This window comes from Athalia rosae, chromosome 7, assembly GCF_917208135.1.
Source record: "Athalia rosae chromosome 7, iyAthRosa1.1, whole genome shotgun sequence".
NCBI classification, from domain to species: Eukaryota; Metazoa; Arthropoda; class Insecta; order Hymenoptera; family Athaliidae; genus Athalia; species Athalia rosae.
Genome location: NC_064032.1, coordinates 13305359 through 13333211, shown reverse-complemented (window position 1 = coordinate 13333211; position 27853 = coordinate 13305359). Strand labels below are relative to the sequence as shown.

Genomic DNA, 27853 nt, shown 5'->3' with positions numbered 1-27853 from the left:
TTGTGTTCGTTCATATCCAAGCTATTTCCTCTCCTATTTGATCAATGAACATAAGTTTCTGCCAGCATTAAATCCCATCGAGATATCCCTGATTTTTCACTTTTTCGATCGATTAATTGGCGATAACTCGTATCAATTTCATAGATGGAATTATTTTGCTTGCGGATTCGGATTCATGAGATCGAATTACATGCAACTAGCGTGATAAACCCCTCAGAAAAAATCCGTTGTGTGAGAACATGCATTTTTCTATTTAATGAATCCATGTAATATTCTCAATAACGTATTAGAATTCATTTCCAACCCTCACCGAAAAGCCCCCTCAAATCGACAGTTTATTAATTATTAATTATTTATCTGTGTTATTTAATTAACACGAAATTGGGCATAAAATGATATTCATGAGGATACAACTGCTTGTAAAAAAGAAAAAATTCGCAGATAATACCAAAGTAACGGTATTATATTTAACAATACAACGTCCGGGTGTGTCAATAGCCGCCGCCGTCTTCGTCTCATCGGAGAATAAATCAGTAAAGAAATGTTTTATTTATCAATTTAATGGATTTAAACAATATTTGATCATAAACCATGGTATATTTTCATATTTCCTTGAATTTCGTGCAAAAAGTCTCGCAATAAAGTCGTAATAAGTCTTGGTCGTGAGGTTCGACGCGGGGCAAAATCGTAGATATGGCTGATTTTCGAGTCGCCGGGGCGAAAATTGGACGTCGAAAAATGAATTTTGGTATCAGGAGAATATGATGAGTGAGGAACCAGGGAATCAGGAGACTATACGCAAACGTTAGTAACTCGTCGAAAAAAAACAAAAGACGGGCGAAGCGTCCCATTGGTTGCCCGGCGCCATCATGCTTTTTGGCGCCTGGAACCAATAGGAAGCCGCGAAATAGCTCGGAGCAAACTCGTCTCCTATTTCGACGAGTTACTAACGTTTGCGCATAGTCCCCCAATTTCAAAATGGACCCCGCCGCCGGTTTGAACGTGAATCAAATTGGCAGAGCAGATGTTAATTTAAACGGGTTAATTAATAGTATATTCGGACGGATGAAGATTATTTATACAGCAGTGCATTGAGTAAGTCTTGCGAAATTGTTCAGCATATAAAATAGTAATTGATTTGTTTGTAGGAATAGTTTGAAAATCAACGGTATGGCACTGCGAGTATATCACGTTATTTTGCGAATGCTCAACCTCTACTCTAATGATTGTATGACAGCTCCCAGACGATTGCACCAGATGAGATTCCTATGCGTGCTGACACTTAATTATACAATTAGTGAAGGTATGATCTTCTAACATCCAGCGTGCGGTGTGCTTTATTTGTATGAACGACATTGAGGTTCAGTCGGTGACAGTTTCTGCATAGTGCTTATTTAGTTTATTTTTATTTGTTTCGGCAGTGAATACTACTGAAAGTAAATGTCACCATTTTGGAGTGGAAGAATCAAAGTGCATCCTCAAGAGCAGAGGGGCTAGACTGACGGCTAGAACATTGGATTCAATCTAGAGAAGAGTCCTATCATATTTGGTTGTTTTTTGAAATGAATACTGGAAGAGTAGACCACTGCTATTCGTTTCATTCTTCCAGATCGAACTGTATTTGTCCCAGGGGAGAATGCAAAACTGAAACGACAGAGTGCTTGCGGTATACGTCAGATGTTATTATTACACCCCTGTGTACCTTGGCGGAAAGTCACTGCCAGTGTGTCGCTGGGCAAGGTCCAGCTGCCTACCGCAAGCATGTTGTTGCTCTGCTTTTGGAAAAGACACAGAGATCTTGAGAAAGAGAAATCATACTTCCTAGTACATGTATCATTTCAAGAACTGCAGTCATTCCACAACCCATGGTAGCCCTACTTTTAAACCCCTCTTAAAGTTCAAGATATGCCATGGGTTAGAAATAATATTGCAAATATTTCTCTTCTTTCTTAGAATATGAAATGCAAATCAGCTGGAGACTTGGAGTCGTATACAAAAAGAATTGTAACCACAGGATCCGAGATGCGTACGTCAACTTTCGTACATTTCATTACAGCTGTATGCCTTCCAAGCACACTATGATGCCGATCATCATATTTGTGCATATGAAGCTTAAGTGCCTGTTAAAATGTCTTTGATTTTTCACTTTTTCGATCGAATATTCGGCGATAACTCGGTCAATTTCATAGATGGAATTATTCTGCTTGCAGATTCGGATTCCTGAGATCAAAATACATGAGATGAGCGTAAGAAACACTTCGAAAAAAAATCTGGATCTTCATCTCAGATTTTGAAAAAATTCCAAGGCTATAGGCTTACTGTTTTTCTCAGCAAAAAAGTGAAGTATCCCCTACAATGATTCCGGGACGCTTCTCCCATGTAAAAAAGCGTTTCGAACAAGAAGCCGTCAATCAAATTGAGCTGGCGTAAGATCCCATAAAGATATCTTTGATTTTACACTTTTTCGACCGATTAATTGGCGATAACTCGGTCAATTTCATAGATGGAATTATTCTGCTTGCAGATTCGGATTCCTGAGATCAAAATACATGAGATGAGCGTAAGAAACACTTCGAAAAAAAATCTGGATCTTCATCTCAGATTTTGAAAAAATTCCAAGGCTATAGGCTTACTGTTTTTCTCAGCAAAAAAGTGAAGTATCCCCTACAATGATTCCGGGACGCTTCTCCCATGTAAAAAAGCGTTTCGAACAAGAAGCCGTCAATCAAATTGAGCTGGCGTAAGATCCCATAAAGATATCTTTGATTTTACACTTTTTCGACCGATTAATTGGCGATAACTCGGTCAATTTCATAGATGGAATTATTCTGCTTGCAGATTCGGATTCCTGAGATCAAAATACATGAGGATAGCATGACAAACCCTCCCAAAAAAAATCTGAATCTTCATCTCAGATTTGGAGAAAATTCCAAGGCTATAGGCTTACTGTTTTTCTCAGCAAAAAAGTGAAGTATCCCCTACAATGATTCCGGGACGCTTCTCCCATGTGAAAAAGCGTTTCGAACAAGAAGCCGTCAATCAAATTGAGCTGGCGTAAGATCCCATAAAGATATCTTTGATTTTACACTTTTTCGACCGATTAATTGGCGATAACTCGGTCAATTTCATAGATGGAATTATTCTGCTTGCAGATTCGGATTCCTGAGATCAAAATACATGAGGATAGCATGACAAACCCTCCCAAAAAAAATCTGAATCTTCATCTCAGATTTGGAGAAAATTCCAAGGCTATAGGCTTACTGTTTTTCTCAGCAAAAAAGTGAAGTATCCCCTACAATGATTCCGGGACGCTTCTCCCATGTGAAAAAGCGTTTCGAACAAGAAGCCGTCAATCAAATTGAGCTGGCGTAAGATCCCATAAAGATATCTTTGATTTTACACTTTTTCGACCGATTAATTGGCGATAACTCGGTCATTTTCATAGATGGAATTATTCTGCTTGCAGATTCGGATTCCTGAGATCAAAATACATGAGATGAGCGCAAGAAACCCTTCGAAAAAAAATCTGAATCTTCATCTCAGATTTGGAGAAAATTCCAAGGCTATAGGCTTACTGTTTTTCTCAGCAAAAAAGTGAAGTATCCCCTACAATGATTCCGGGACGCTTCTCCCATGTGAAAAAGCGTTTCGAACAAGAAGCCGTCAATCAAATTGAGCTGGCGTAAGATCCCATAAAGATATCTTTGATTTTACACTTTTTCGACCGATTAATTGGCGATAACTCGGTCAATTTCATAGATGGAATTATTCTGCTTGCAGAATCGGATTCCTGAGATCAAAATACATGAGGATAGCATGACAAACCCTCCCAAAAAAAATCTGAATCTTCATCTCAGATTTGGAGAAAATTCCAAGGCTATAGGCTTACTGTTTTTCTCAGCAAAAAAGTGAAGTATCCCCTACAATGATTCCGGGACGCTTCTCCCATGTAAAAAAGCGTTTCGAACAAGAAGCCGTCAATCAAATTGAGCTGGCGTAAGATCCCATAAAGATATCTTTGATTTTACACTTTTTCGACCGATTAATTGGCGATAACTCGGTCAATTTCATAGATGGAATTATTCTGCTTGCAGATTCGGATTCCTGAGATCAAAATACATGAGGATAGCATGACAAACCCTCCCAAAAAAAAATCTGAATCTTCATCTCAGATTTGGAGAAAATTCCAAGGCTATAGGCTTACTGTTTTTCTCAGCAAAAAAGTGAAGTATCCCCTACAATGATTCCGGGACGCTTCTCCCATGTGAAAAAGCGTTTTGAACAAGAAGCCGTCAATCAAATTGAGCTGGCGTAAGATCCCATAAAGATATCTTTGATTTTACACTTTTTCGACCGATTAATTGGCGATAACTCGGTCAATTTCATAGATGGAATTATTCTGCTTGCAGATTCGGATTCCTGAGATCAAAATACATGAGATGAGCGCAAGAAACACTTCGAAAAAAAATCTGGATCTTCATCTCAGATTTTGAAAAAATTCCAAGGCTATAGGCTTACTGTTTTTCTCAGCAAAAAAGTGAAGTATCCCCTACATTGATTCCGGGACGCTTCTCCCATGTAAAAAAGCGTTTCGAACAAGAAGCCGTCAATCAAATTGAGCTGGCGTAAGATCCCATAAAGATATCTTTGATTTTACACTTTTTCGACCGATTAATTGGCGATAACTCGGTCAATTTCATAGATGGAATTATTCTGCTTGCAGATTCGGATTCCTGAGATCAAAATACATCGGAATAACATAGAAATTCTCATGAAGAAAATTCTCAACAGATACTCCGAAAAGATGCGCCTAGACCTGGTGCCTCATCATATGCATGCCTCCATGTCTGTGTAATCAATCATACTTCTACAGGGTATGATGAAGACATAAGCTAGTTGCATGCTGAGCTGATCCTATACAATCATATGTATTTAATTTCACTCCTATCAATAAATTTGCTGCCATCACCACAATCACCGCATCTTTTTTCGGTCCTGGAAGTGTTTTGTGATATGCAACTGGAGTCACACCATCCCAGATTTATTCTAGATTCTTTTCTAATTTTTTCTAATTTTTTCTAATTTTTTCTGATTTTTCCTGAATTTTTCTGATTTTTTTCGAATTTTTAATTAATTATTCGAATTTTCGCGCATTTCTCTGGGCGCCGCCATTTTCTTTAAGCTCCGCCCACCGCGGGTACAGCTAGCGCCATGTGGCGGAATTTTCGTGAACTAAAATCCCAAGTTTCTTGCCCCTTGACGTCAGGCAATGTGATGCGTGAAAGAGAGGTATAAGGGTCAATACTTTTACGGTTTTCCCCGAGCGCTCGGAGCCGAAGGGGTCAATACTTTTTCGGTTTCCCTCGGACGCTCGGAGGCGGTCGTCGTTCTTCGGCGGTTTTCCTCGGACGCTCGGAGGCGGTCGTCGTTCTTCGGCGGTTTTCCTCGGACGCTCGGAGGCGGTCGTCGTTCTTCGGCGGTTTTCCTCGGACGCTCGGAGGCGGTCGTCTTTCTTCGGTTTTCCTCGGACGCTCGGAGGCGGTCGACGTTCTTCGGCGGTTTTCCTCGGACGCTCGGAGGCGGTCGTCGTTCTTCGGCGGTTTTCCTCGGACGCTCGGGCGCGGTCAATACTTTTGCGGGTTCTCTCGCCCGAGGAAAACCGCAAAAGTATTGACCCTTTTACCTCTCTTTCACGCATCACATTGCCTGACGTCAAGGGGCAAGAAACTTGGGATTTTAGTTCACGAAAATTCCGCCACATGGCGCTAGCTGTATCGGCGAGTGCGGTCACGTGACCTGACCACGTGGCATACCGCGTGACGTCATCACCCGACGAAATAGGGGCGGACAATTAATTTCCGGGGCCCGCACCCATCCAGGGGCGGCTCAAGTGAAAAATAATTTCAAAAATCCAGAAAAAATCGGAAAAAATTGCGAAAAATCAGAAAAAATCAGAAAAATTCAGGAAAAATCAGAAAGAATTAGAAAAATTCAAAAAAAATTAGAAAAAATTAGAAAAAATTGAAAAGAATCAGAAAAAAAACTAGAATGAATCAGGGATGGTGTGACTCCAGTTGCATATCACAAAACACTTCCAGGACCGAGAAAAGATGCGGTGATTGTGGTGACGGCAACAAATTTATTGATAACAGTGAAATTAAACACATATGATTGCATAGGATCAGCTCAGCATGCAACTAGCTTATGTCTTCATCATACCCTGTAGAAGTATGATTGATTAAACAGACATGAAGGCATGCATATGATGAGGCACCAGGTCTAGGCGCATCTTTTCGGAGTATCTGTTGAGAACTTTCTTCATGAGAATTTCTATGTTATTCCGATGTATTTTGATCTCAGGAATCCGAATCTGCAAGCAGAATAATTCCATCTATGAAAATGACCGAGTTATCGCCAATTAATTGGTCTAAAAAGTGTAAAATCAAAGATATCTTTATGGGATCTTACGCCAGCACAATTTGATTGACGGCTTCTTGTTCGAAACGCTTTTTTACATGGGAGAAGCGTCCCGGAATCATTGTAGGGGATACTTCACTTTTTTGCTGAGAAAAACAGTAAGCCTATAGCCTTGGAATTTTCTCCAAATCTGAGATGAAGATTCAGATTTTTTTTGGGAGGGTTTGTCATGCTATCCTCATGTATTTTGATCTCAGGAATCCGATTCTGCAAGCAGAATAATTCCATCTATGAAATTGACCGAGTTATCGCCAATTAATCGGTCGAAAAAGTGTAAAATCAAAGATATCTTTATGGGATCTTACGCCAGCTCAATTTGATTGACGGCTTCTTGTTCGAAACGCTTTTTCACATGGGAGAAGCGTCCCGGAATCATTGTAGGGGATACTTCACTTTTTTGCTGAGAAAAACAGTAAGCCTATAGCCTTGGAATTTTCTCCAAATCTGAGATGAAGATTCAGATTTTTTTTGGGAGGGTTTGTCATGCTATCCTCATGTATTTTGATCTCAGGAATCCGATTCTGCAAGCAGAATAATTCCATCTATGAAATTGACCGAGTTATCGCCAATTAATCGGTCGAAAAAGTGTAAAATCAAAGATATCTTTATGGGATCTTACGCCAGCTCAATTTGATTGACGGCTTCTTGTTCGAAACGCTTTTTCACATGGGAGAAGCGTCCCGGAATCATTGTAGGGGATACTTCACTTTTTTGCTGAGAAAAACAGTAAGCCTATAGCCTTGGAATTTTCTCCAAATCTGAGATGAAGATTCAGATTTTTTTTGGGAGGGTTTGTCATGCTATCCTCATGTATTTTGATCTCAGGAATCCGATTCTGCAAGCAGAATAATTCCATCTATGAAATTGACCGAGTTATCGCCAATTAATCGGTCGAAAAAGTGTAAAATCAAAGATATCTTTATGGGATCTTACGCCAGCTCAATTTGATTGACGGCTTCTTGTTCGAAACGCTTTTTCACATGGGAGAAGCGTCCCGGAATCATTGTAGGGGATACTTCACTTTTTTGCTGAGAAAAACAGTAAGCCTATAGCCTTGGAATTTTCTCCAAATCTGAGATGAAGATTCAGATTTTTTTTGGGAGGGTTTGTCATGCTATCCTCATGTATTTTGATCTCAGGAATCCGAATCTGCAAGCAGAATAATTCCATCTATGAAATTGACCGAGTTATCGCCAATTAATCGGTCGAAAAAGTGTAAAATCAAAGATATCTTTATGGGATCTTACGCCAGCTCAATTTGATTGACGGCTTCTTGTTCGAAACGCTTTTTTACATGGGAGAAGCGTCCCGGAATCATTGTAGGGGATACTTCACTTTTTTGCTGAGAAAAACAGTAAGCCTATAGCCTTGGAATTTTTTCAAAATCTGAGATGAAGATCCAGATTTTTTTTCGAAGTGTTTCTTACGCTCATCTCATGTATTTTGATCTCAGGAATCCGATTCTGCAAGCAGAATAATTCCATCTATGAAATTGACCGAGTTATCGCCAATTAATCGGTCGAAAAAGTGTAAAATCAAAGATATCTTTATGGGATCTTACGCCAGCTCAATTTGATTGACGGCTTCTTGTTCGAAACGCTTTTTCACATGGGAGAAGCGTCCCGGAATCATTGTAGGGGATACTTCACTTTTTTGCTGAGAAAAACAGTAAGCCTATAGCCTTGGAATTTTCTCCAAATCTGAGATGAAGATTCAGATTTTTTTTGGGAGGGTTTGTCATGCTATCCTCATGTATTTTGATCTCAGGAATCCGAATCTGCAAGCAGAATAATTCCATCTATGAAATTGACCGAGTTATCGCCAATTAATCGGTCGAAAAAGTGTAAAATCAAAGATATCTTTATGGGATCTTACGCCAGCTCAATTTGATTGACGGCTTCTTGTTCGAAACGCTTTTTTACATGGGAGAAGCGTCCCGGAATCATTGTAGGGGATACTTCACTTTTTTGCTGAGAAAAACAGTAAGCCTATAGCCTTGGAATTTTTTCAAAATCTGAGATGAAGATCCAGATTTTTTTTCGAAGTGTTTCTTACGCTCATCTCATGTATTTTGATCTCAGGAATCCGATTCTGCAAGCAGAATAATTCCATCTATGAAATTGACCGAGTTATCGCCAATTAATCGGTCGAAAAAGTGTAAAATCAAAGATATCTTTATGGGATCTTACGCCAGCTCAATTTGATTGACGGCTTCTTGTTCGAAACGCTTTTTCACATGGGAGAAGCGTCCCGGAATCATTGTAGGGGATACTTCACTTTTTTGCTGAGAAAAACAGTAAGCCTATAGCCTTGGAATTTTCTCCAAATCTGAGATGAAGATTCAGATTTTTTTTGGGAGGGTTTGTCATGCTATCCTCATGTATTTTGATCTCAGGAATCCGAATCTGCAAGCAGAATAATTCCATCTATGAAATTGACCGAGTTATCGCCAATTAATCGGTCGAAAAAGTGTAAAATCAAAGATATCTTTATGGGATCTTACGCCAGCTCAATTTGATTGACGGCTTCTTGTTCGAAACGCTTTTTTACATGGGAGAAGCGTCCCGGAATCATTGTAGGGGATACTTCACTTTTTTGCTGAGAAAAACAGTAAGCCTATAGCCTTGGAATTTTTTCAAAATCTGAGATGAAGATCCAGATTTTTTTTCGAAGTGTTTCTTACGCTCATCTCATGTATTTTGATCTCAGGAATCCGAATCTGCAAGCAGAATAATTCCATCTATGAAATTGACCGAGTTATCGCCGAATATTCGATCGAAAAAGTGAAAAATCAAAGACATTTTAACAGGCACTTAAGCTTCATATGCACAAATATGATGACCGGCATCATAGTGTGCTTGGAAGGCATACAGCTGTAATGAAATGTACGAAAGTTGACGTACGCATCTCGGATCCTGTGGTTACAATTCTTTTTGTATACGACTCCAAGTCTCCAGCTGATTTGCATTTCATATTCTAAGAAAGAAGAGAAATATTTGCAATATTATTTCTAACCCATGGCATATCTTGAACTTTAAGAGGGGTTTAAAAGTAGGGCTACCATGGGTTGTGGAATGACTGCAGTTCTTGAAATGATACATGTACTAGGAAGTATGATTTCTCTTTCTCAAGATCTCTGTGTCTTTTCCAAAAGCAGAGCAACAACATGCTTGCGGTAGGCAGCTGGACCTTGCCCAGCGACACACTGGCAGTGACTTTCCGCCAAGGTACACAGGGGTGTAATAATAACATCTGACGTATACCGCAAGCACTCTGTCGTTTCAGTTTTGCATTCTCCCCTGGGACAAATACAGTTCGATCTGGAAGAATGAAACGAATAGCAGTGGTCTACTCTTCCAGTATTCATTTCAAAAAACAACCAAATATGATAGGACTCTTCTCTAGATTGAATCCAATGTTCTAGCCGTCAGTCTAGCCCCTCTGCTCTTGAGGATGCACTTTGATTCTTCCACTCCAAAATGGTGACATTTACTTTCAGTAGTATTCACTGCCGAAACAAATAAAAATAAACTAAATAAGCACTATGCAGAAACTGTCACCGACTGAACCTCAATGTCGTTCATACAAATAAAGCACACCGCACGCTGGATGTTAGAAGATCATACCTTCACTAATTGTATAATTAAGTGTCAGCACGCATAGGAATCTCATCTGGTGCAATCGTCTGGGAGCTGTCATACAATCATTAGAGTAGAGGTTGAGCATTCGCAAAATAACGTGATATACTCGCAGTGCCATACCGTTGATTTTCAAACTATTCCTACAAACAAATCAATTACTATTTTATATGCTGAACAATTTCGCAAGACTTACTCAATGCACTGCTGTATAAATAATCTTCATCCGTCCGAATATACTATTAATTAACCCGTTTAAATTAACATCTGCTCTGCCAATTTGATTCACGTTCAAACCGGCGGCGGGGTCCATTTTGAAATTGGGGGACTATGCGCAAACGTTAGTAACTCGTCGAAATAGGAGACGAGTTTGCTCCGAGCTATTTCGCGGCTTCCTATTGGTTCCAGGCGCCAAAAAGCATGATGGCGCCGGGCAACCAATGGGACGCTTCGCCCGTCTTTTGTTTTTTTTCGACGAGTTACTAACGTTTGCGTATAGTCTCCTGATTCCCTGGTTCCTCACTCATCATATTCTCCTGATACCAAAATTCATTTTTCGACGTCCAATTTTCGCCCCGGCGACTCGAAAATCAGCCATATCTACGATTTTGCCCCGCGTCGAACCTCACGACCAAGACTTATTACGACTTTATTGCGAGACTTTTTGCACGAAATTCAAGGAAATATGAAAATATACCATGGTTTATGATCAAATATTGTTTAAATCCATTAAATTGATAAATAAAACATTTCTTTACTGATTTATTCTCCGATGAGACGAAGACGGCGGCGGCTATTGACACACCCGGACGTTGTATTGTTAAATATAATACCGTTACTTTGGTATTATCTGCGAATTTTTTCTTTTTTACAAGCAGTTGTATCCTCATGAATATCATTTTATGCCCAATTTCGTGTTAATTAAATAACACAGATAAATAATTAATAATTAATAAACTGTCGATTTGAGGGGGCTTTTCGGTGAGGGTTGGAAATGAATTCTAATACGTTATTGAGAATATTACATGGATTCATTAAATAGAAAAATGCATGTTCTCACACAACGGATTTTTTCTGAGGGGTTTATCACGCTAGTTGCATGTAATTCGATCTCATGAATCCGAATCCGCAAGCAAAATAATTCCATCTATGAAATTGATACGAGTTATCGCCAATTAATCGATCGAAAAAGTGAAAAATCAGGGATATCTCGATGGGATCTTACGCCAGCTCAATTTGATTGACGGTTTCTTGTTCGATACGCTTTTTACTGTAGGAAATACATCTATGCTAGTACATAAATCTTTTCTTTTCTCAGATTTTATGTTCTGGTACAGGCATATAGATATTTCGTACAGGCTGTTATCATTCTTTCTATATCATTTGTCACATATGCAGTTAATATTGCTCATACAAACTATTATCATCCAAACATTCCGTTACAATATTTTTATACATTCAAGTATAATTGCAAAATTAAATATCACGGTTACGATAAGTCTGATTTTTGGCTCATAGTTTCACCCTGCAACTTTTATAAATTAATCACATTAGATTTACATTTACAATTTTTAAAGCTACAATCAACTGATTCTAGTAAATATCAAGAAAATGATCAAATTATTTCAGGATGTCCTATCAGGTACCCTATCGTACATATTTCTTGCGTTGAGCCCTAAGGTCTTAAATACACCTTGAGTTATTCTAAATTATTTTTAAATTAATTCACGACAACGAACACCTTCGATTTATCGCATAATTTTCGAGCATGCATTGAGCATCAATTCTAAACATTTCACTAAAATAAATAACTTCATTGACCCGTTCATGTTGGAATAAGTCGGACATGTATATATATATACTATAAAGTAACAGTATCGTTAGTAACAAATCGTTGAGCAGAACATTATCGGAAAACAATTTTTTCATCCCCTATTATTATTGCATTAGGTTAGACTATATTTTTGAGAATTCGCGAATTATCGTCATTTCTTAACTTAATATTTTACTTATATTCAATTACTTTTAACTCCATCGATCTTCTATATTAATTTTCACTTCTCCTGCTGTATACGCACAAAAATAATGTGCTCTTATACCTAATTTTCCTTATCACAATCACATCATTGTTCTTCTTTTCATTATCAGCCTGATATTAATGAGAGTTATTCACTATTCTGTCTAACGAGTGGTAGGATATAAAATTTTTGCTTACGAGCAAAGCTCTTTTGATAATTACAACAGAATTCAATTCTTACAATAACAATACTTGCGAAGGTGATAAAGACTGTGTTCCACACACCTAGCTTGAGATCCATACATGTTAATTCTGCTCACATCGGTTATCTATAACAAAATCAACATTGTTGAGGGCGATTTTCTTATTTCGTCAATTTATAAACTAGATCAGATGTTCCAAAGTCGACTTACCTTCGTGGTGTATAAATTTTCCTTGATATTGTGGTTGATGCTGACTTCGAAAAGACCATCGCCTGGTTCGACGCTAACTTTCAGCTGGTATAATTCATTGGTGAGTTTTGTTTTGGCAGAAAAATCACCGAGGAATCCATCCTGGTCGCCAGATTTTCGAAAATTTAATAAACCTGAAATATTTAAATGTAACAACATCAGCTAAAGATATTCAATAATTTAAACAATAATCAGGCGTTACGCCGTTATACCTTCTGTTGGAATCAGCTTCGCTGACCATATGATTTTGTTCAGCTTCAGCGTGTCGCATATATCTTGATGAGGGGATAAATAGTCATTCAAAAATTTCACGAAGTAATGAGCCGCCTTTATCACGGCTGGTTCTGTGGTCGGTACTTCTTGCCAGCTCAAACAAGCGCACCAATGTGGCTCGATGAACGCATCTGCACAGGTTCTTTCCAATGGAATCTGTGGAACAAATCAATGAAATGAACGTTGAAAACTGGGCACTTAATAGAAATGGAAGAACGGTGAATGAATATTATCAAACACAAACCTTGTTGAATAAACTTATGGCCCTCTGAGTTCGATCTCCTTCTTTTGGCGTTTCGAATTTGAGAATAGCTTCCAAAGTTTTATGCACATCAAACGGTGTTGTTAAGTGTTGAGAATTGTAGACGAAATTCGCATAGGCATGCGGATAAACTTGCTTGAACCAGGTCGGAAATGTGAATGAAAAGAACGGAAGCCTCTCCTCCTGTTTTCCTTGCAACGTGTTGCGAATTTCAGCGAATCTGCGAGAGGAGTGGATGGAGATAATTAAAATTCATTTCAACAATCGTATACGATGATCCGTTCGTAGGATTTTGTTATAACGATAAGGATAATAATAACTGAGGTAGATACCTGTGCCCGTGGTCGCTCATAAGTATCAAAACGGTGTTATTCAAATGACCGGATTCGTTGAGAGATTTTATCCAGTTGTACAAATCATCGTCGGCGGAACCAATATCGTTGTAAGAATCGTGTGAAAGTTCTCCATGAAAACCGAATACGAATTTCGGTTGATTTTTGTACGCGTCGAATATCGTCTTTATGTAATTCATCATTAGCTGCAGAAAAAAAAAAAAAAAAATGTGAAGTTCAAACGTGAGAAATACGATCGTTGAAATCAAATGGGATTCTGCAGAAACGAAAATGAGGAAAACGCTTACAGAATGTCGGGGTAACGATCCCATGCAGAATTTTTTTTGATATTTAAAATGCGAAGAAGCTCCGAGATAATACGTTCTCATATAATGATCGGTCGGTTGTACTTTAAAGCCTTTTAAACGATATGTAAATGTCCCAATGTGATGAACGTCCTCCATGAATCCAGTAATGTATCCGTTTTTTTTATATTCCTTCCAAATCATGGGGTAAACATCGACGTAATCAGCTTTTGTTCCCATTCGTTTCCTTGTTTCAGGTAATTCCAGTTCAATTTTACCAGTTAAAATTGGTATCAGAGCTTGAGGAGTTCCATCCCCGACAATGTTGTATCCCTCCAAAACAAGAGAGTTTAAACTCTGTTTTAGATATCTGTAAGACTTCGGCAATTTCCTTATGAAGGTATTTCTTGATAACGAGTCAAATCCGAACATTAAAACGTTCAGTTTCAGGGAATTGCTCGGTACTTTTTCCCAGCCATAATCTTTTTTCATCGAGGAATCGTTTCTAACACCGGCCAGAACGCTGTGCCACCTGAAAAATAGATGCTCAAGAAATTATTCAAAATAATTTGAGTATTTTAATATCAACCCGCATCTTCATCATTGGCGAGAATGGGATGAAGCAAGTTATTAATTGTACTCACTGTTTTCCTGTTTGAGATTCACATTTAACGTCAGCAAAATCGCTAAATTTCAAGGTATATGAAACGTCTGATTCCTCAGTGGGCATCATTTTAATATTGTAATCATCGACTCGAACGATTTCTGTTTGAATAAAAATGATATTTCATTTAAAAAGAGCTTCAAAGGGATGGAATATTGTAGGAGAAATTATTGCGGGGCAATTTTAATTACAGGAAAATCTAGATGATCGATAATTACGTACCATTGAAAGCACAAGTTATCGGACCAAATTTCTGCTTGGCTTTCTCTGTAAGGACCAGTGTCGAACCATTTACTGTGACCCAGTCCTCCGGAGTGCATTCTAGAGGAGGAACATCTTTAATGAATTTCATTATTTCTGGGTTGGAGACGTCCAAGTCAGGGTGCCTGCACGCCGCAACCCCGTCACTGTGTAATAACCATCAACGATCAAAACCATAGAGAATTAACAACAACAAATAGAAAAAAACACAATGATAAATAACATGCGGAGAATATATTTCTATACATCATACTATATGAGTTCGACAATTCCCACATGGGTTATCTTCGTGCACTTGAAAAAAAAAAAACCAAAAAAAATCTTCAACTACAGTGACCGTTATTTTGATAATAATGTTTGTAACGAAATATTTGCACCGCCTCTCACTTTCAATGTAGCAGAGCTGATAGTAATATGATATGCTGACGTACTAACATACTCGCAATATATGTATATAACAATTAGATGTCCCTGGATTCAATATACTCTAATAGCATCTTAATGTAATTTAAAAAGATTACAAATAGAGCGTTACTAAATTGAAAACTACAATTTTATAGATATGCAAGTAGCTCACCCGATGTAAGGCGAATTATCTCCTGAAGTTTTTATTAATTGTGATATGTACGCGCTGCGTAAACAAATAAATATGTATGAACGTGTAATTTATATGACATCAAATTTAATAGTAAAAAAACGATATTTAGGATAAACAGATCATCACATCTCGCAGCGCTTCGACACAAAATAAAAAATAATTGTACGATTTTGGGGGGGATACAGATTCATATACTATGAAACCATTACTCACAGTTTATCCAGATTTGATGGATCTGAGTCGTTCATTTTTAATTCAGATCGCATCACCTGAACAACGCAATATACGAGTGCGACCAAGAGGATGGTCACCGCGAGGCGCCGAAAGTGAAAAGAAGCAACTCTCATTTCTATTTTTTTTTTTTTTTATCTCTATCTATCCAGACACGAATATATCGTATCTGTCGAATGATATCTGAAAACATTTGAAAAAAAATATCATTAAATATTTCAATTTTACACCCCTAGAGTAATGTGATAAAATTATCATTGAAATAATAACGCACCTGAAATGTGTGTATGTGTATCTATTCGTAAAACGCAGAAAAATAAATGATTAAATAAAATGTCTGTCGTACCAGATATAAGTTTATTTATATTTTCGTAACATGCGATTAAATGTTTGATATATCGACCATGTATGATTTGCAGTATTATTTTTATTTGTAAACAATTTAAATTGCCTATTTATAATTGAAGATTTCAATTTAAAATTTAAAAATTAACGTAATACTGTACATTTATATCATTAAGTTTATTTTAAAAAATATTAATGCTAATTATCACTAGTAATTTTTTTTGTTACCTCTTTATTGCCGAACACTTTTTGAAATTAGAGAATTTTGTAAAAACTACAAAATCATTACCGAAACTAACGAATTGACAATTAAACTGAAATATGGTTCAGATATATTATAACGGAAGTCTATATCCTGTACATTTTATCAGAACTCGCCACAGAGACACGCCCTCAATTTGAGATAAAAAAAAAAAAAAAAATAACAAACAAACTATGCAGACAAGAGTCGACTGTTGTATCCATCGGTGATTTTAATTCTAGCATAATCTTTCAAAATCAAGAATCGTTTGATTTCGATGATCGTTGCAACTGGTACGAACATATTTCCATTAGAGGCATAGATATGTCCGATGCAAATTTAGTTATCTTATTAATTACGCAGACATTTTTTATTATCTTTGAGCACAAATAATCCTCCTCGAAGAATTTTAACTTCGTTGAATTTTAAAACGTCCGTAAATATTGTTTAAATAATTTTTACTGTTGACCCGCGTCTCAACTGCCCTTCTGCAGTCTTTGGCACTTGATATTATATTTTAACTAGAATCAAATACGTTAATTAATAGGAATAGAAAAAAAAAAGAAACAACTAGAAATGAGACCATAGATTCCACGTCTTTATTGCAGAGATTGCTCGAAGTTTTTCTCTTGAAAAATATTTAAAAAAACAAGAATGAAAATAATCGAATGAAGTAATTCTTCTTTTCCTTTTCTCGTTTCCTTCTCTTTATTCACTTTGCAAAAATTATCATAGTCACCGGGATGATTATTAGTTAGAATTTTTCTTTCAAATTAAATACGAACGGTACATCGGACCGATGTACCAAAGAGGCTGGAGATCCACTTTGTGCCAGTGATTGCCAAACATTTCAACAGCGTACCCAACTCAAACGCAGACGGCGGTTGCTTCCCCCCTATTCTCAGTTCGCGGACTCTGGCATGCGATCAATGAAACCCCCGCCGATACTACCCAGTTGCACCTACAGGTACACTATACCTATGTACAATATGTATTATATTATACATTTGCAAATTCAACCCCGCGGTACGAGAAGGTCTACCTATAACATGATATCGATGTAAAAATTTGCTGCAATTTACATTCAAGAATTATAACGCATCGAGCTAACGAGTGCAATTTTTTCAACTACTTAAATGGCTCTGGAGAAAAATCGCATTGTCAGTGCGCCCCTTATGGCCGTGTACCCTGCTGTCGAGTTTTCTATAAATAAGTTTCACGACGATGCACCTAATTTTAGTATGTATTTTCAGTAGTACAAAATCGCAGTTGGATGAAAATAAACAAAAACAAGGAGAAACTCAGAAAACACGATGACTTTTATTAATATTTCTAATGTTATTTCATTCGAGTGGTTGATAGAGAGTTCGGAGAAAGATTTATCGGGGTGAACAGATTCGAAGTAAAAATTTCACAAGAAATATGAAGAGCTTACCGCAAAAATTACGTGAAAACGGCCGAGTCAAAAAGAAAAATAAGAAAAAAAAAAGCCATTGAATTAGGTCTATCTGATCATAATTTCTCACTAGAGAAAAGATTCGCTCTCCGCAATGAGAAGTTGATCAGTAATCTTCCCTGAAACACGTGAAAGAATTTGATCTGTTGTCGCAATAGTAAAAAAAAAAAAAAAGTATTAAAAATCAAAACCTTCAGGTTAATATCGATAATGAAAAAATAATTGTACCTACCAATACCGAGTTGGCGGTTGCATGTTCGTTGTTTGAATTGTTATCCGATAAATTATTAGCCGCGGTGCGATCAGTCCGTGAAATAATTTTTCTTCCAACTCTGTGCGGTCGATATCGGTTGTACAGAGCAACAAGGCAATCGGGTAAAAGGCACATTATTATTGAAAATGTTGTTAGTAACCAAAATGTCAATGATGCTAGTAAACTGTGCATGACCCATATCATATCACCGTCAAAGCGGCTGAAAATAATCGAAAATATCTTTCATTAGTTGAATTACATCAATTAACTGGTTGCAGATCGTTGGCGATTTCGATTATGTTGTTTTTTTTCTTTTTATTTTCTTATGGTACTCACGTCGTTATCGTAGAGTATATCAATGCGATTAAGATAAAACTCAATATAGAAAGCGTCACGGTTAGTACGAATGGTAATGTCCAATAGGCGCTGCACAGCAGAAGCTGCAAAAGGTAAAAATAACAAGATAAAAGAAAAATTATTCAAAATTTCTTCCTTTTTTTTTCTATAGTTATCCGTTTTATCACCTTAATATTGCACACTATAACGATTATGTAGTGAATCAATGTGCTGTAGCTCCAGTGATCCGCTGGTGTATTGTCGTGCAAAATGACGGGATTTATGTACAAGCAAAAGTAGGGTACAAAATACGCTACGCTAGCATGCCAGATTCCTTAGAGAGAAATAAATCGATTATCACCCTATTGTTTTTCAGTGCGACCGTTGTTTGGTTGTAACATTATAAGTACAATCTTCGACTCACCGCTAATTGTCCATATAATGAACTGTTTACTTGAGAGCAAATAATTTTTTTTATACAGTCTATACAACTGGGGGTATTTGAGCAAAACGTGAGCACTGTAGTCCTGCTCTAATAAACCGTAAATTAATATCGGTATAGAGGTAAAAAAAACGTTGTAACACATCAAAAATACGCTGTCGAAGAGAAGCTGAAAGATGAATAGAATTAAAAAAAAAAAAAAACTAAGAATATTTAAAGAAAAAAAATGAAACAATATTAGATAGTAAAAAATGGCGAACCTGAGCCGCGAACCCGCTATGAATTGCGAAATACAATTGAGGTGCAACGAGTAGTAAATTTTTGTAGAAAAAATACTGAATAAGCACGCTGATCCGTACGTAATACCAGTGTCCGTGTACTAGAAGAGCTTTCCTTAGGAATCTAAATTTGGCGAAGGCAAAGTCTGCGCTCATTGTAGCCTGTCGTCCTTCTTTCCCCATAATTCCGATTCCCACGTGAGCTTCCTGAATCATTGAAACGTCGTTACCACCGTCACCAATTGCGGCAGTTATGGGTCTTTCTTCGGACTGTTTCACTATCTGTACCATCTGAAAAAGAAAGAAAGAAAAACAAAAAAACATAGAAACGTAAGTATTCATTTTGGATAAGACTTATTCATTACTTGTTCACTAATTTTCTGATTAAATGGACCTCGCATTTTTGAAGAGGTGACAACCTGCAGCAGACTACAGATTCGCAAGCCATTGTTACCGTCCGCAACAAACTTGGGTATTCTCTGCAAGCGATTTCCATACTAACACCGTCGATTATTATGCCGAACTGTTTGAACGGTTCGAGTTTTATCATCCGTCTGAGTGAATAAATAAATTAATCGACATTGTTCTGAAAAGAATTACTCTGATCGTTAACGACAACTCACTGAAAACTCGTCAGGGCAACAAAACAGCTCTCGGAATACATGTGACCCATGAGTCGTAAGATTTCGCTTCCCTTTTTAAAGTGTCCGCATAAATAAGCGATGTTTTCGGCGGTCTCCCCTTTGTCGCCGGTCAGCACCCAGACCTGAAAATTTTCATCGATCAATTTATTCACTGTGAAATAAATATCGACCGATCGATTTCTGTCACTCACTTTTATGCCCGCGGCTCTCAGACTCTCCAAGGTCTCTTGTACACCCTCTTGAAGACGGTCTTCGACCGCGCTGACCCCTAACAATGTGAGTCCATTTTCTATCGACCTGTAGCATCTCTCCACATGAGCCACGCGTTCGGAACCAATTATTTCACGGGCTCGTTCGACGCTTATCATTAAACGTTCGTAATCGGATTTTTTCAACTTTTTGTAAGCGATAACTAAGGTGCGCAGGCCTCGCTGTAAGCGAACATCGTAGAGTAACGTGAGACTTGACTAATGACCGTTTACATTTTTTTTTCGTTAATCACCTACCATTGAGAAATCTGTGAGGTGCTCGTAAGTTTCGGCCAATTTTCCGTTATCGATTAAAGGGCAAACCGAAGAATCTGCGCCCTTGCAGTACAGCCAGATGTCTCCTGCAGCGTCCTGGACTATGACGGACATCCTTTTCCTTTCTAAAAAATCGCTCTTATAGTACGAAGAACAGAATGAATTCAATGCATAGATCCGATGGAGTTCGTTTTACACTGACCGGAGGTGAATTCGAAAGTATCGAGTTTTTTGAACTTGAGGGTATCATTCTTTATTCGAATTTCCACTACATCTCCGCTATTCTTATGAAAAACAACACCGCATCTCGCGCTGGCTTCGACCAGAGCTTTTTCATCGGCCGACGCAGCCTGTAAGTGAATTAGAAGAAAAAAAAAAAACAAAACTCAGAACTGCACGAGATAAACTGTCTTCAGAGAATCGTACTCACTTGATATTCCGGTAAATCCGGATGCATCAGCAGCGAACTGTTGATCACTGAAGTTTTTTTCTCTCGAAAACTTTTCCGAAAAAATGACCTCCGGGCGACGATACTTGCTCGTTGGCTGGGCGGTGCTATGTGGACGACGTTGCACAAAGAAATTCCAATCATAAAGTGCCAAATCACCGGCTGCAACGTGACAAAGATACCGAGTGAAAAAAATTTGCAAAAAAAAAAAATGACCAGAACAATAAGGAATACACCTACCCGCCAGGCGGTGAGTTTCACGGCCTCCTTCTCGTTCCCACTCGGAGGTAGAAGGTAGAGATTGCCGTCGCAATCTTTTTCCATGTAGGCATTCCCGTCTATGGAACAACGCCTGAACACCATCAGATTTTCCGTAAGTGTACCGGTTTTGTCAGAGAATAAATACTCGACCTGGCCAAGTTCTTCGTTGAGGTCCGAAGTATTCGCTAAGGCCGACTGATCGGATTCCTTGTCGTACATGTCGTTGTCCCAGGCGAAAAATAAAGAGCTGACAAATTTTTGCATCTCTGAAACAACAGGGTTGTCGTTCGGTTTGCGCGTTATTTTTTTCTCTCCGATTTTCCGATGGGGCAAATTTTGATCGACCCTGTTCGAATATTCGATTGTTTACTCACCGGCAGTAACGTACAAGGATATCGGTACTATGTAATTATAGAGAACTACGAAGGATAGAACATTGATAACGAGGGATTGCACCGTTATGGCATCCGCTTCGCCTAAATATCCGCTCCAACTCGAGTTTAGTTCTATGACAGATTTCATAACGGTGGAAAGTACAACGACGATCACTAAAACGATTATGAAAATGATGAGGTACGTATTGATTGACCTGTGGATAATGAGAAGGATTTTATTCTGCGATACAATTAAAACAGTCGTCGTTAATTTTACCGTGTATGTTTATACTCACCTTTCAGCGGTAGAAAATTTATTGATCGTCACTTTGGAGTTTAATGATAATTTAGTATCTTGTCCCGTGTATACCGCACATCCGATAACGTGAGCGGTGTCCTTTATCCTGGCTCCTCGTAAAAGTATGTTTTCAATTGTCAGAAATCCCGAGGTCGTTTCCGTCCCATTTTTTATCTCCAATTTACCGTGGAAACGATAAAGATCCGCTAACGGGTGCTCGCAAGTCACCGTTGCCTCCATTGAAACTATTTTAGAAACTGGCAAGGACGATACAACACGAGGCACCTGGAGGGTCTGAAAATACGAATAACGATAGGATTTATCCATCGAAAAAGAATCGACAACGAGATATATTAACCTTGAGATTTGTTTCTCCGTCAAGATTTGAAGTTGTAACGTAACAGCAGCCGGTCGGATCGCTGCTGCAGAGAAGAACAAGGTCGCAAGGTACTTCGTCGTTGCAATTGACCTTTACAAGGTCACCGACTACGAGCTTCTCGCAATGGATACTCTGAGGACGTAATCGAAGATCGTTTGACTGGACCTTTTTTTTGTCAAATGGGAATCGCGTTTATTCTCACCTGGGTCGATGTGTTCCGAATGACCGTAACAAGGGCGCGATTTACTCTGACATCCGATCGATGCCGGAGCCAATCTTCGTACCCCTGTTTTCCGGCGGTCACAACAATGACGAAGACTAGAGCCGGAGTACTCGTTAAGGGAGATATCGGCGATTCTATCGCGAACGCGATGATGGCTGTTATCAGAAAATAGAAATTTGCCACCCGACGAAACTGCTCGAATAAATTCTTCGGTAGAAAATTCCATAGCGTGTACTGAAAGTAGATTAATTCGTTATTGATGACTGTGAAAAAATGTTCACCTCGTTGCATTTCAGGGGCGAAATATAACCTTGTTAGTTGTTATGCGATTGTGCGGAAATTCCGAAGTGTTTGGATCGTTCTTGGGACTGATAAAGACGGTCCTGTGCTCTGGGTAGTTCGAAGGTGAGTTACCCTGCAAATGTACATCAAACAGATAAAAATTAATCGAACGATTAAGCGATGAACTTCAATCTACACATCCGTCATTTGGTGGTGATTTTTCTCCCCTCCTAGAAATTATTCCATTATAAGCCGCTGATTTATACAAATTAAGATTACGAGAGTTCGTTAATATTCCCAAAACGACGGACGATGTATACCGGAGGGCAAATTTTCACCTCACCGTTTAACCTACCCTCGGGCAAATTGGTCAGGCAAATTTTCAAATGCGCTCAACCTATGAACCGAAAATTCCTCGATGATTCCTTCATGAATATGAACAGCGGTCAGTACATAGACGACATGTACCACGCTTGGTTGAAGGACGAAAATTCGGTTCACGCCTCGTGGGCTTCATATTTCAAGCAAACTGCGGCTGGAATTTTACCAGAAGCGAGATACGCGCGCCCACCGAGCCTCGTAATCAATTCCCGCGGTAACGTCAACGTCGTCCCGTCTAAACTAACTCCGAATCCCACAACGAAACGTGAGTACAGTTTGGCGCCATGTATTCTAAGATTCGTACAAACGCAACGTCTAATTGCGATAATTTCAATTAATAAATTAAGCCGATAAGACACCGAGCGAACTGCGGAGCGAACAAAGAAATACCACCGATCATACTTCCGGCACCCTCGATATCAGCGCGGCCGTCAGAGCTTATCAGGTAGGGAATAATAACGTAAGAAAGATGATAATCGGAGGCTTTGGGATGACGGTAATTCGGTGGTTTCTGGTTCAATTTTTCTCATCCAAGTCGCGAGGACATCTCATAGCGGACATCGATCCCTTGGGAATCCAAAATCCGGAGTCTAAGAAATTGAAAGGGACGTCAACGCTCCCGCCGGAAGTCGTTGTGCGAACGCATTTCAAGGGGATAAGCGACGCGGATATGAACAAGGAATTCGATTTGGGAAAGAGCACGCGTATCGGTGGAGGAAGTTCGAGATTAACTTTGAAAGAAATCATCGCGCGACTGAACAGTATTTACTGCGGACACATAGGACTGGAATACGCGTACATTACAGATTTTCGAGTGGTTCGTGTTTAATCCCTTTGAAATAATTAAATCAGCAGTTTGAATTGAAAATAATGAACGAAAAAAAACAAATTAGTTGGACTGGTTGCGTCAGAAATTCGAGACCCCTGGGATAATGGAGATCGCTACGGAGCGTAGAAAATGGATTTGGAAGCACGTTATGAAAGCGGTGACCTTCGAGTCGTTTTTGGCTAAAAAATTCGGCAGCGAGAAACGTTTCGGTTTAGAGGGATGCGAGTCGTTTATTCCCGCGGTTGCCGAGTGTCTGGAAACTTCGTCGGAAAACGGTGAGAAACGATTCCAACGTGAGACGACCGAAAAATATAAAGCGTAAATTCGACATTTTTCAAGGAGTCGAAACGGTCGGGATAGGAATCGCCCATCGGGGTAGGCTGAATACTCTGGTGAATATTTGTCGGAAACCAATGAGCCAGCTTTTCAGCCAATTCAATCCGATCGAAATGGAAGGTTCGGGTTCTGGCGACGTTAAATATCACCTGGGCACGTACAGCCAAAGACTTTTGGAGAGGTGGTCAATTTTCGCGTCGTTAAAATCCATGTTACGATTAAAAATACGATTACCCATCCAGAGCAGGGAGAACCATGAGAATCGCCATAATGGCGAATCCTTCGCACCTGGAAGCCGTGAACCCGGTAGTTGTGGGTCGAATCCGGGCCGAACAGGTGGCGAATAACGACACGAAAGGTGAAACGGTCATCGATTTTATCCAGGCACAATTTTTCGCACGTCAAAAACAACGATAAAAAAAATAAATAAATAAATAAAATAAACTACAGGTGTGAGATCGCTCGCAATTTTGGTTCACGGAGACGCGGCTTACGCGGGGCAGGGTATTTGTTTCGAAACTGCCCACTTCACAAACCTCTCCGATTACACGACCGGAGGTGTGTTACACTTCGTGATAAACAATCAGATCGGATTTACAACCGATCCGAGATACTCGCGGTCGAGTCCGCATTGCACGGACGTGGCTCGCGTGGTCAACGCACCGATATTCCACGTTCACGCCGACGATCCGGACGCAGTGGTTTACTGCAGTAAAGTCGCCAGCGAGTACAGGTTTACTTTTTTTCATTCACCGTACGATGTGGGATTTTTTTTTTTTGTTGGGGAAAAATTGCGCTCTTTCTCTCCCTCTTGTACACAGGGCGAATTTTCACAACGACGTGGTTCTGGACATCGTTGGCTACCGTAGAAACGGACATAACGAAATGGACGAGCCTATGCTGACTCAACCGCTGATGTACAAGAGGATAAAACAGCTACCGAACGTTCTGGATATTTACAGTGAAAAACTCCTGGGGGATGGTATTTTAACCGAGTCCGAAATGAAGAGGGAGAGGGACGAGTACCTGGAGACTTGCGAGTCGGAATTCAAAAAGGCTCAGGAAACCAACGTGATGCACCTGAGCGACTGGTACGACAGTCCGTGGTCGGATTTTTTCGAAAATCAAAATCCCAACGGCAAACTTCCCCCCACCGGGGTCGATTTGGAGGACGTGAAAATCATTTGCAACGCGGTTTCCACCCCTCCCGAAGATATCGAGGTCCACAAGCAGGTGACAATCACGCTCTACTCGATTGGTGGAGCGAAATACTGAGGAAAATTTAACGTTCGTTTAACCGCGTGACGATCCGCAGGTGACAAGGGTGATGTCCGGACGTCGGGCGATGACCGAAGCCGGCCAAATAGATTGGGCACTTGGCGAATGTTTGGCCTTCGCTAGTCTACTGAAGGAAGGTCACCACGTTCGTTTATCCGGGGAGGACGTCGAACGTGGAACATTTTCGCACAGACAGCACATAATTCACGACCAGAGCAAAGACATGACTTGGAAAAATATCCTCCACGACATATTCCCCGGTCAGAGTCTCTACACCGTTTCGAACTCCTCGTTGTCGGAATACGGGGTTTGCGGTGAGCGATGCCGTCAGTCAATTTACCGACGAGGTGATACGATAGCGGTGTAAAAAAATTTCCACAGGATTCGAACTGGGCTACTCGGCCTACGATCACGACTCATTGACCATTTGGGAAGCGCAATTCGGCGACTTCGCCAACACCTGCCAAGTGATACTGGACTCGCTTTTGTGCTCGGGTCAAGCCAAGTGGGGTCGACAGGTCGGTTTGGTCCTGCTTCTACCTCATGGAATGGAGGGACAAGGGCCCGAACATTCGTCGGCAAGATTGGAAAGATTTCTACAACTGTGCGACGACGATTGCACCCGTCTACCCGACGAGGAAACCGCGGGTGCTTCCAATATCGACGAAACTGCGGAGGAGACGATGACGCGACAGCTTTTCAAAATAAATTGGATCGTCTGCAATCCGACAACCCCTGCCAACATGTTCCACTTACTCAGACGCCAGATTCTCATGCCATTTCGAAAGCCGTTGGTAAGCGATTGGAAAAAAATTTAAGCAGACCGACGACGAGTACGAGTATTTTCATCCGCAGGTAGTGATGACTCCGAAGTCATTGCTGAGACACCCGGAGGCCCGTTCAAATTTCGACGAGATAACGAACGGCACGTCTTTCGTACCGGTGATCGGGGACCGGACCGCGGATCCTGGCTCCGTGAAAAAAATCATATTCTGTTCGGGGAAAGTCTACTACGACCTGGCGATGCACAGGGCGGAGAGAGGTCTCGAAAATTCACTGGCGATCGTCAGAATCGAACAATTGTGTCCTTTTCCCTATAATCTGGTGGCCGAAGAAGCTAAAAAATATCCCAATCCCAAGGTAGACGCGAGAACGTGGTGTGTGTGTGACTAACGATTTTACGTCACGCGAATGTTGCGTAATTTGTTTTTATTTTTTTTTTTTTTCCGTTCTTTTTTCTGTACGCACAGGTCATGTGGGTGCAAGAAGAGCACAAAAATCAGGGCGCTTATTACTTTGCGAGAGACAGAATAGCTCTGACTTTACGCAAACCTATCGACGATGTGGCCTACGGTGGTAGAGCGACCTCCGCATCCCCAGCGACGGGGAATAAGTTCATTTTCAAAAAGGAATTCGAACAAATGATTGAAAAGGCGATGGAGATGGATCGATGAGATTGTTCGATGATACAGACCGCGAAATTTTCAACTCACCAACAGACTGATATATTCCGTATTTTCGTACCAAATAATATCGCTATCATTATCACCCCACATTGAACTTTGACATTTCACCGGGTGAGAGGTAATTGTAAATAACGTTCAGCCCATGAGGCATCCGATATCGAAACTACGGATTGCGCAATTAACGACGAAGTATAATGCACAGATATTCCTTGACAAATGACGCGCTCGTAGCGTCTAATGGGATGTGCGAAACATTGCTAAATAAATTTTCACACCTTTATCAACGGACGTAGTCTCTTACGCTTTCGGACAATCCGATGCCCGATCGTCCTCGGGAATCAGTGCAATCGCTCGCTCTTATCTTCGTTTGCTTTCAATTTTGTTCACGTGACATGAGATTACTTACTCCGAATCAAATAAAGGCATATTTTCTCTATCGACTGACAAAGATAAACCTCGTGGACATATTAGGTAGTTATTTGAGAACTAATACGTAGCACTGTTCGAGTCAAGGTCTTGCTAGTGATTCACTAGGAGATTGCAATTAGGTAATGGGTAATTTTTCTCAGAATACCCGCCAAAAGCAACTGCACCTCAGTTATGAATGACTTTTTTTTCCGTCTCGAACAATGTCGGATGTTCAAAAGGCTAGTCCAGCATATTTTTTAGAGTAGCGATTAGCAGCAATTATCGTCATAAACTTTACAATGGCTACTTACCATTTGAAATCGACGGGTCGTTTTTTTTTTTTTTTTTTTTTTTTTTCACAAAACTAAACTTTTCTTATTAATGAAAACGGATCACGCCCAGAGCATAATCGAACAACATATTTTGGTGTGAAGTGATTAAAAATTTTTCTACTCTATACTGGTTATAGACCGGTCCATCATTTTTTAGGGGAAAATATTCAAATATTTGAATTGTTGGCACGGATAGGACGGAAGATTGATAAAAAGATAATAATTCAGGGGCACATCATACGCGAAATTTCTCAATGACTCACTACTACCGTTACGTGGCACTCATTCAGTTGCATTTTTCACGGGAGTATACTATTTTCGGTAACTGTACAGATCACGATTTTTTTATACACTAGTGAATGGTTGAGGATGAGTGGAAAACCTTTGCAATCTACCTTGCTGAGGATCGATGTTTTATCAACTACCACGGATACAAACACATTTCCCACCTATGGGTAACTAGGGATTCTAATCTTTGGCTATCTCGACTTAACAGTTAACCCGTTTCCTGATAAGATTTCAGCATCAC

At 39.6% G+C, this 27853-nt stretch overlaps 3 protein-coding genes and 4 long non-coding RNA genes across 11 annotated transcripts; 2 read left to right on the top strand and 5 right to left on the bottom strand.

The window, feature by feature from the left end:
• The first annotated feature begins 3789 nt into the window (after window positions 1-3789).
• LOC125501869 lies at window positions 3790-4960 on the top strand. The gene is made up of 4 exons (XR_007279643.1): window positions 3790-3996; window positions 4095-4311; window positions 4410-4625; window positions 4724-4960. It is a non-coding gene; the product is annotated as an uncharacterized LOC125501869 (long non-coding RNA).
• A 1159-nt stretch (window positions 4961-6119) lies between these two features.
• Window positions 6120-6675, bottom strand: LOC125501847. The gene is made up of 2 exons (XR_007279604.1): window positions 6469-6675; window positions 6120-6370 (listed from the first exon to the last, which is right to left on the bottom strand). It is a non-coding gene; the product is annotated as an uncharacterized LOC125501847 (long non-coding RNA).
• Window positions 6676-7455: 780 nt separating this feature from the next.
• LOC125501845 lies at window positions 7456-7931 on the bottom strand. The gene is made up of 2 exons (XR_007279602.1): window positions 7725-7931; window positions 7456-7626 (listed from the first exon to the last, which is right to left on the bottom strand). It is a non-coding gene; the product is annotated as an uncharacterized LOC125501845 (long non-coding RNA).
• Window positions 7932-8083: 152 nt separating this feature from the next.
• On the bottom strand, window positions 8084-8559 carry LOC125501844. Its single transcript, XR_007279601.1, has 2 exons — window positions 8353-8559; window positions 8084-8254 (listed from the first exon to the last, which is right to left on the bottom strand). It is a non-coding gene; the product is annotated as an uncharacterized LOC125501844 (long non-coding RNA).
• Window positions 8560-10817: 2258 nt separating this feature from the next.
• On the bottom strand, window positions 10818-17238 carry LOC105688188. 3 transcript variants are annotated; one of them, XM_048658907.1, is made up of 12 exons: window positions 16084-17238; window positions 15785-15805; window positions 15493-15693; window positions 15259-15312; window positions 14643-14827; window positions 14401-14521; window positions 13760-14288; window positions 13452-13657; window positions 13102-13339; window positions 12797-13013; window positions 12546-12718; window positions 10818-12461 (listed from the first exon to the last, which is right to left on the bottom strand). In XM_048658907.1, exons 3-12 carry the CDS (start codon window positions 15624-15626, stop codon window positions 12363-12365), a joined length of 1956 nt encoding a protein of 651 aa, XP_048514864.1. In that variant the 5' UTR covers window positions 15627-15693; window positions 15785-15805; window positions 16084-17238; the 3' UTR covers window positions 10818-12362. The 3 variants fall into 3 exon arrangements, with proteins under 3 accessions (XP_048514864.1, XP_048514863.1, XP_048514865.1); XM_048658906.1 differs by having other exon boundaries at window positions 15785-17238; XM_048658908.1 differs by lacking the exon at window positions 15259-15312 and having other exon boundaries at window positions 15785-17238.
• A 156-nt stretch (window positions 17239-17394) lies between these two features.
• LOC105687968 (phospholipid-transporting ATPase IF-like) lies at window positions 17395-27814 on the bottom strand. 3 transcript variants are annotated; one of them, XM_025746685.2, is made up of 19 exons: window positions 27304-27814; window positions 22323-22427; window positions 21992-22246; window positions 21769-21921; window positions 21409-21704; window positions 21113-21327; window positions 20718-21004; window positions 20460-20639; window positions 20232-20379; window positions 20012-20154; window positions 19697-19936; window positions 19485-19627; window positions 19256-19415; window positions 18844-19152; window positions 18566-18752; window positions 18330-18475; window positions 18142-18245; window positions 17785-18025; window positions 17395-17671 (listed from the first exon to the last, which is right to left on the bottom strand). In XM_025746685.2, the coding sequence occupies exons 1-19, from the start codon at window positions 27304-27306 to the stop codon at window positions 17609-17611; spliced, it is 3378 nt and encodes a 1125-aa protein (XP_025602470.2). In that variant the 5' UTR covers window positions 27307-27814; the 3' UTR covers window positions 17395-17608. The 3 variants fall into 3 exon arrangements, with proteins under 3 accessions (XP_025602470.2, XP_048514856.1, XP_012259372.2); XM_048658899.1 differs by lacking the exon at window positions 27304-27814 and adding an exon at window positions 26612-26738 and having other exon boundaries at window positions 17395-17666; XM_012403949.3 differs by lacking the exon at window positions 27304-27814 and adding an exon at window positions 26612-26737.
• Window positions 22435-27347, top strand: LOC125501839 (2-oxoglutarate dehydrogenase complex component E1-like). The gene is made up of 10 exons (XM_048658917.1): window positions 22435-23492; window positions 23569-23779; window positions 23844-24021; window positions 24083-24198; window positions 24291-24573; window positions 24662-25073; window positions 25156-25432; window positions 25500-25912; window positions 25974-26258; window positions 26369-27347. The coding sequence occupies exons 1-10, from the start codon at window positions 23145-23147 to the stop codon at window positions 26570-26572; spliced, it is 2727 nt and encodes a 908-aa protein (XP_048514874.1). The 5' UTR covers window positions 22435-23144; the 3' UTR covers window positions 26573-27347.
• Window positions 27815-27853: the final 39 nt, after the last annotated feature.